This window comes from Mastomys coucha, unplaced genomic scaffold (genome assembly GCF_008632895.1).
Source record: "Mastomys coucha isolate ucsf_1 unplaced genomic scaffold, UCSF_Mcou_1 pScaffold22, whole genome shotgun sequence".
NCBI classification, from domain to species: domain Eukaryota; kingdom Metazoa; phylum Chordata; class Mammalia; order Rodentia; family Muridae; genus Mastomys; species Mastomys coucha.
The window spans coordinates 116608370-116617220 of record NW_022196905.1 but is presented as its reverse complement, the minus strand read 5'-3'; the positions used below and the strand labels follow the sequence as shown (position 1 = coordinate 116617220).

Genomic DNA, 8851 nt, shown 5'->3' with positions numbered 1-8851 from the left:
CTTCAGCTACCTCAGCCACCAAGACCTGTGTGTGTGCATGCGGGTCTGCAGGACCTGGAACCGCTGGTACGAGACAGCCCTGTGTAAGAGGGTTTAGGTTCCAGGTCAGAAAAGTCCATGGAAGCTTGAATTGCTTATGGAAGCACCATTTTGCTTTTCTAATGTGGAGAACGAAGGGCCATATAGAATTCCCTGTCTAGACTTAGCTAAAGTTGACTGTGAGTGTGCCCATATTGACTAATTCCAGCCGGACATTTTCCCATATTATAGTTTTAGCCGAGTTTCTGACCTTCCATCATTAACAGGAGGATCCAGTACCTCCACCGGGGTTGTTAAGAGGCATTTTATGGAGAGTTCTTGCTGGCATCTTCTGTGTAAGCATGTGACTGTCAACAGAGGTGCCCAGATGTGGGCAGGGTGGATGCTGAGTAAGTTAGAGGGCTGAATCTTAAAGGAACTTCCTCCTTGAAGATGGCAAGCAGGAAGAGTTAGTGTAGCCAAGCAGGCTTTCCCTGGGTGAGACAACTCTGATGATGTTTCTTTCCTGTCTGGCTCAACTCCCAGGTGCTGCGATAAGCGGTTGTGGACCCGCATCGACCTGAACCACTGCAAGTCCATTACACCCTTGATGCTGAGTGGCATCATCCGGCGACAACCTGTCTCCCTTGACCTCAGCTGGACCAATATCTCCAAGAAGCAGCTGAGTTGGCTCATCAACCGGTTGCCTGGTAAGCTTTTGGTAAAGGATCCCAAATGTGCGGTACTGATGGCCTGGATTGTCACCTGACTCCTACCCTCTTCTCATCTCCTAGGGCTCCGAGACTTGGTGCTGTCAGGCTGCTCATGGATTGCTGTCTCAGCCCTCTGTAGCTCCAGTTGTCCATTGCTCCGGACCCTGGATGTCCAGTGGGTAGAAGGACTAAAGGATGCCCAGATGCGGGATCTCCTGTCTCCACCCACAGACAACAGACCAGGTGAGGTGCCAGGCTGGGGCTGAACCCTAAGGGTCTGCCTCTTGCAGGTGAGGTGTCCAAGGTACCCTGTCCGCTTTGACCACTTCTTTCCCACCCTCCGACCCCAAGGTGTATGTGTCATCAGCTTTCTCTGGCCTCAGCCCTTTGCTAGAAGATACAGGGGCAGCATATTCTTAGCTTGCTTTGGGTGTGAGGGTAGGATCCTAGGTCAACTGCCTGGGTGCCTCCCAGTCACCCAGCTAAAGCTCAGATGGGTACATCTATCAGGTGAGGTGACAACAGACAAGGACAGTGGGCCACTTCTGTACCATCTGAATTATTATTTTTAGATGAAATTTAGGCTCTCCTATTTTCTGCATTTTCTTGATGGTAAAGGCAGAGACTAGCTTGGACTTGGTACTGCTAGAGTGAAGTGTAGTCTAAATAACCACAGCTTGAGGACAGATCTTCCACCCATGTTTATGAATTCTGATTTCTCTAGAGAATCTAGAAATACAAATTCTGATGTGGAAGCTTCTAATGCTGAGATTCCGGCTTTGGTGTAGGGCATACTTCATGACTATGGGGTTTTAGATCAACAGCAGGACTTTATTTCCCTATTCAGGTTGATGGGTTACCTCTCTCCCATCTGTCCCAACAGGTCAGATGGACAATCGGAGCAAGCTCCGGAACATTGTAGAATTGCGCCTAGCTGGCCTGGACATCACAGATGCCTCCCTGCGGCTCATTATTCGCCATATGCCCCTGCTCTCCAAGCTCCAGCTCAGTTACTGTAACCACGTCACTGATCAGTCCATCAACCTGCTCACTGCAGTTGGCACCACCACCCGAGACTCTCTGACAGAGATCAACTTATCAGGTGAGGTGGGCCCCATACCTGTGGGACATCTGGGCACTGGATATTTATAAGAACTACTGCCTGGTTACAGTGCTTTAAAATACAAGTGAATGAGACCACCAACTCTAGAGAGAAACCTGTGCTAACATTGATGAGGGCATATAACAGCGGTTCCTGATCCAAACTGTAGCCTAGGACACCTCAACCAGTGTGTGGGCAACAGCCATGGATGGGCTAGGAGGCAGGGTCAACTGAATCCAGGGTTGACCATATTTCTGCCTGTGTTTACATGTCTCGTGTGTGCTATGATCCTCTATCAAGGATCCCATTGTTAGAAGTGAAATCCCTGTAGATAGTTCCACTGCTTATGTCTGTCACATCTCTCAGAATCCTCATTCTTTCCATTGTTCTTTGGCTGGAGTTTATTCTGAGAATTTGGAGCTTGGTTGCACATATAGCAAGGTAGACAGTGGCAAGATCACACTCAATCAAGTTAACAGTGTTTTCTGATAGCTTAAGATAGTCTGGATTGGAATTGTTATTTATGTGAAAAAAAAAACCACAAGTAAATACAAGGGAGAAAGTTGCGCTTTCTCAAGAAATTAAGGGAAACCCTCACTTCACTAAACTTGCACTTGACACAAATGCATTCTGTTCCGTTGTTAGGACTCACGTTATTTCATTGTTTACCTGTCTTTACAGCCATAGCCACGCCACCCACCAGGTGCTTAGGGTCCTTAGAAGCTATTCTTCCTCATTGTAAAGATTTGATAGCAGGAAATTACTATAACAAACAGAGAGACAAAGAGCTATGCTGAAGTGAAATTTCACCACCATATATATAACATGCAGCATATCATCTGCACAGGGACCCAGCTGAGACTTGAAGAGTGCAGAGCTGCCAGCATCTGGTTCTAAGCTCTTAATTATAGTAAATCTTGTCCCATGTTCTAGTTGTTATGAAGGTGCAGTGCAGTTCAGGAAATGTGTGGGAGTGTGTATATAAATCATCTATATTTTATTTCTTTATCACAGCATACTGAGATCGTTTCTCAGGACATATATACCTACCTACATTTTTTTTTTTTAAAGATTTATTTATTTATTATATGTAAATGTACTGTAGCTGTCTTCAGACGCACCAGAAGAGGGCATCAGATCTCATTACGGGTGGTTGTGAGCCACCATGTGGTTGCTGGGATTTGAACTCATGACCTTCCGAAGAGCAGTCGGTGCTCTTTCTCACCAGCCCTCCTTTTTTTTTTTTTTTTTTTTTTTAAAGAAAGCCAGTGGTTTCATAGCTCCAAGTACTCAGAGGATGAAAGGCAAAGGCAGTATAACTAAATTTCGGTCCTCTGCTACACAGCAGATTCAAGGCCTTCCTGGGGCACAGTAGAGCCTAGCTCAAAACAAGTAAAGAGTTACTACGTATGTTAAGGCATGTCTCTATACTCCATCTCTCCTTGTTTTGTACTTAATTCTCTTTAGAACAACTGAATTAATGATCAAGTGCTATATGATGGCCACATTCATATGGCTGGAGGATCTGGCAGCCAATTGTTGCATTTCATCCTAGATACACAGATCAGGTGCTCAGGCAGATTGGACCTGGCTTTTTTCTAATCCTTACCGCTTCAGGCAACCACTAGTCTCCTTCATTGGGGTCCATTTTTCATCTATGTATTATTAAATAGTGGTCATATGCTACCATTTCCATTCAGATGTGTATGTACAGTGTAAGGATGTGTTACTTGCATCCTCCTGTTACTGATTTCTCTTTCCTCTCCATTTTTCCAGTTTTTAAAGTTGGTAATATTGACCTTAGGTCTTGTACACTTTGGTCACTAATCAAGCCAAATAATGTATTGAGTACACTTCCTTTCCTGCATGACTCTTGAGTTTTGCTAGTTAATAATTGCCTTTTCAGTTTTGTTTAGCTTCTGAAGCAAACTGTACACCAAAACTGGATATCCCTTACAAACGTACTAGTCACATAATTAGTTTCTGCAGGACAGTATCCTCATCCCTGGCTTTTTCTTTTTATTCCTTCTCTACTGTCTCTAAGTTCTCATCTGAATTAGCTGCCATCACTGCACTGCTGATATTCAGAGGCCTCACCACCAGCTCTGTTCTTATTTATTACCCTTCCTCCTTGACTCCATTATTTTCCTTCCTGGGTGGTCTCTTGTTGTGTGGAGTACATAAAACTTTGTGTATATTCACATTTAGTTGATAATTAAATATAAATCCATAGTTTGCAAGCCACATTGCTTCAGCAAATAAAATGTTTTCTCCCCTGGCTTCTGTAACTCCCAAAAACGGAAATAAAAATCTATTTAGTGCTTTATCTATTACTTATCTTTTCTTCCAGTTTTGTAGAAGTTGTCTTTGTCTCTAATTTTGTGTGTGTAAAAAGGAGAGGGGAGGGAGTTGGGTCTCCTTGTGCTGCACAAGAGATGATAAGTCACCAAATAAATGTAGGTACTGGGAATCAAACTTGGGGCCTATGCAAGAGCAGTACATGCTTTTAATTGCTTAGCCTTTTTTCCAACACTCTAATTATTTATGTGTGTGTGAGTGATCTCTAAAGCCATGAAGGTTTTTCTCCTATATTTGTATGTGCCATGTGGTGTGGTCCAGTTACATTCTTTTTTGCATGTAGGTATCCAGTTTAATTATCCCAGCACCATTTGTTGAAAAGGCTGTCTTATTTCTTCACTGAAATGTATTCAGTGCCCTTGTCAAAAATCACTTGAGGGCCCACAAAATGGCATATACTGCCAAGCCTCATGACAAGTTTGATCCTTACGTTCCATATGATGGGAGGAGTTGACCTTCAAAAGTGTCCTCTGATTTCCTCCTGTGCAACACAAATATATTTTAAAATTATTTGAACTAATCTTACAGCCAAGTGTGGTAGGTCACACCTTTCCTTTTAGCATTCAGGAGGCAAAGTGAGGAGGATTTCTGTTTGTTTGAGGCTACCTGATCTACTTAGTCTCAGAACAACCAGGGCTTTGTAAAGAGATCCTGTCTCCAGTAATAATAATAATAGCATTAATAGTAGCAGTAGAAGTTGTTATTCTGTATTATCATATGGTTAATAATTGATAGTTTAACCAATAATTGATTATTTAACCATGTAACAATTTTTTACCTTGATTCTGTTCCTTTATATAAGTTTTGATGCTGTTAACACCAGTTTTGACTGCTTTAGCATTGTAATACAGTTTTCAATGAGAAAATATGAATCTTCTGACTTCAAACAACTTGGAGTCTATTTACTAAGTTTCAAAATGGGCTTTTCTATTTTTGCCCATCTTACATTAACAATAGTAATATGCTAATATTTTAATCTTCTAGTCCATGAATTTATGTTTTCCCATTTATGTCTTATTTTGGTAGGTTTTTTGTTTTTTGCTTTTGTTTTGTTTTGTTGTTTACCATTGTCAGTAGACAAGTCTCATTCCCTTGAATTTACTTATTTGGGATGCCATTATGCATGGGCTTGTAATTTTTTCATTGTTCTCACTCAGAAATGGAACTGTTTTTTCTAAGCTTTTGGCAGGTGTGGGAAAGCACTCAATTTTTTTTTTTTTTTTTTTTTCATTTTTCCATGTGACATATGAGGCCCCATCCCATGTTATCATTAATCCTGGATACCGGACCAGGAATGGAGATCAGTGATAAAGCACTTGTTTGTTACATAACAAGGCTCTACCTAGCTGGATTCTATGCTAAGACCACAAACACAAACAGAAGCTCACAGTTTACTTCGAAAATGTTTGCCATTCAGTTAGTGAACTTTATGGTGTTATTTAGCTTGTACTCCATCCAAATTTTTATTTTATTTATTTATTTATTTATTTATTTATTTATTTATTTTGGTTTCCTGTGAACTCCAGGTTAAGGCCAGAGTCTGAATAAGTTAAACATTTTTCTTTTGATAAGAAAATTTCCTTGATAATAATTGCACTTTGTCTCCTTGCTATGAAGAAAATGCCTGTGATTGTCTCTGGGTGAGTTCAGTCATGGATATGCTGGCTAGCTAGTTTGTTCCTCTACAGCCCTAGGGACCCTTCTAACTGAACCTCTCCTCCTAACAGCTGTCCCCATCTCCAGAGCTCAATCTCACTCCTCTCAAACCTCACTTCCAGCACCAACCCTGAGATAAAAAAGAAAAGAAATGACCTGAAACAATGTCTCCCATGTAGACAGGGAGCCTCGCAGCTTTCCCCCGAGGACCTTGCTGTCCAGGTGGCTCCCTGATTTGACTTGAGGCCATTGGGTATTCATGCTTATCTTGGCACCCTCTTGGCACTTACCTTGTCGCACCAGTGTGACCAGGATTTCCAGATGGCTCCTTTTCCAAGTTGACTTTGGGGCCTGGCAGCATTGGCCTCTTTGGTGTTCCCTGGCTCTTAATTTAAACAACAATGAACTAGCTTACACCTGGAGCTTAAAGACCTCTGTCTGGGAAACTGGAGGGGAAGGACCACTCTGTGTGGGGTCTCTTGTCCTTGTGCATTAAACTTCTCTATAGCCTGGTTCCTCACAGCTTCCACAGGTGGGTACTACCTGTTGATGGATGATCCCTGTGATAGTCTTTAGCCAGCCAGCTTTGATTGAAGGTAATCAAGATAATATTAAAAAAAAAAAACTTGTTCAAATGATGCTTCACATGACATACTGAGTTTTTAAAACACGGAAAATGTTTTTACACCAGCAAAATCTATCCTCTATAAAGTGAATCAAATACTGAGTTTTAAGTAATTGTGTGTGGACATCATCAGCACTTGTATTTCTGATTTTTGCAATAAGATTTATAAAGGCAGTGGTGGCACACGCCTTTAATTCCAGCACTTGGGAGGCAGAAGCAGGCGGATTTCTGAGCTCCGAGGACAGCTAGGACCACACAAAGAAACCCTGTCTGGAAAACCAAAAAAAAAAAAAAAAAGATTTGTAAAGCAGATTAACAGCCAGGTATTGTAGTGTCCATCTTTAATAATCCCAGCACTTGGGAGGCAGAAAGATCTTACAAGGCCAGCCTGGTCTACAAAGCCAGTTCCAGGCCAGCCAGGGCTACGTAAAGACCCTTTTTTCTAACTGTAGCTGTCTTCAGACATACAAGAAAGGGCATCAGACCTCATTACAGATGGTTGTGAGCTACCATGTGGTTGCTGGGAATTGAACTCCAGGACCTCTAGAAGAGCAGTCAGTGCTCTTAACCGCTGAGCCATCTCTCCAGCACCAAAACCCTTTCTCAAAAACGTCTGCAATATACTTAAAAGATAGTGTCTTGGAAGCGTCTTTGCTAGCATTCTGCTCCCTTTGGTCTAACTATTCCCCCACCCTCATTTGTCGATGGTTCAGACTCAACCGTGTTTATATTCCTACTATCTTTGAGAGGTTGGGTTATCCTCACATGGTCCACATTATGCATCCAAGATTGGTGAGCACCGTATTCAGGGCTTTGTGTAGGCATGATGGCCTGTTTGGCAGGACTGACGATGCACAGGTGATCAGTGCCTTCATTACTGTCACTGTTACTGCATGTTACCTGCTGGCCCTGATTTTTATTCAAACGTGGTAGTACAATTTAATACCCCTTACAGGATGATAACAGTCATTTTCTCATTTATTTGATCCACCCAGAAGTCATTTATCTTGCTTAGTTTCAGTTAGAAATTGATTAGCCAGTTGACTAGATTCAATTCTATAGTAGTAGGGTTTAAGGAAAGTAAAGAATGTTGAAAAAATATGCAATTATCTACAGGATATGGTGAATTGTTTTGCTGCGGGCCGGCCGATCTGGGCCTCCCTCAACCTGTGGGAGAAACAGGGGTTCTAGTCAGGTCGACAAGGCGTATGCGAAGAAATGACGGCAGAGACGACACATGAAGTATAAGATCTAAATGTATTTCTTAGAAATGGCATCAGACTTTTACAGTCATTGTAAAAGAGAGATGGTAAATCTGGCAGCTCAATAGTTGAGTTACATCTGAGGCTATCTGAAATATACTGGGTCTAAAGCAGTAGCTATCTCCTCTGGACTGGTACTGCATCCCCCAGGCCCAAGTGCTCTGGGCCCGGGGGACTGCGAGAGATACATGAATCTGAGTCCTAGCCCATCTAAGTTCTAGTGCTAGTCCTGCATGTGAGTCCAAGTCCTTCTTCCCCCAGTCCTAGTGCTAGACTGAAGTCACTAGGCAAGTGACCCCCACACCAAGGTCAGCAGAGTCTGGTAGCTAGGTGTGAAGCAGGAGGAAGAGGGGTGGAGCCCTCCCTGTTGAGGTATTCTAATGTTAATACTCTGGTTCTTGTTGGAGGCAGGCAGAGGAGAGTCCGGACCTAACACTTTTAGCTAATGTCCTAGAGTGAGGGAAACCCTTCAATTACCCTCTAATATAAAACATTAAACTAAAATCCTTTATCAGGATTTTATCCCCGATATTTTGGATATGACTGGAGTAGACGAGTGTGCATAACATTGTTTCTTTTGGACAAAGTCTTTCTTCAGTCTCTGACTTTAGGGACTTCACTCTGATCTAGCCATATCCACTAGGATATTTATCTGAACAGAGTAGTCAGATAAAAGGGATAATCTTAGGCACTGTGACCCTCTTTGTAAGATAGAGGGTTTTGTATGTAACTATATGGGAAGAAGCAGCCCTGTTGTACAAGTAGTTTCTACCCGATAGAGGGTTCAGAAAGGGTGGGGGACTACTGGGGTTGGAGACGGACAATGTTCCAAACAGAACCTTATTTCTTCACACTACTGACAAAACACTTGTTACACCTTTCAGGAATACATTATTTAACTTTTTGCAATTTGTTAGGTGAAATTATCCCCGTTTGGCGACATCAAGGGCTGGATTACGCTAAAGATCTGTTTTCTATCTCTATTACTGGACCCTTGAGTTTACTTAGACTTTGTATCTTCTGTCCCTCACATGGTTTCTTCTTTCCGGCAGACTGTAATAAGGTCACTGACCAGTGCCTGTCCTTCTTCAAACGTTGTGGAAATATCTGTCATATT

At 42.3% G+C, this 8851-nt stretch overlaps 1 protein-coding gene across 1 annotated transcript in view; it reads left to right on the top strand.

Moving 5' to 3' along the window:
* Positions 1 to 8845, top strand: part of Kdm2b (lysine demethylase 2B) — a gene marked incomplete at its 3' end in the record, with an annotated part of 122945 nt that extends 114100 nt beyond the window's left edge. The window contains exons 20-24 of the mRNA XM_031391148.1: positions 7 to 66; positions 565 to 728; positions 813 to 974; positions 1615 to 1833; positions 8787 to 8845. Of these exons, the coding sequence (XP_031247008.1) occupies positions 7 to 66; positions 565 to 728; positions 813 to 974; positions 1615 to 1833; positions 8787 to 8845 (664 nt within the window). The remainder of the gene's footprint in view (positions 1 to 6; positions 67 to 564; positions 729 to 812; positions 975 to 1614; positions 1834 to 8786) is intronic.
* Between the last annotated feature and the right edge of the window lie 6 nt (positions 8846 to 8851).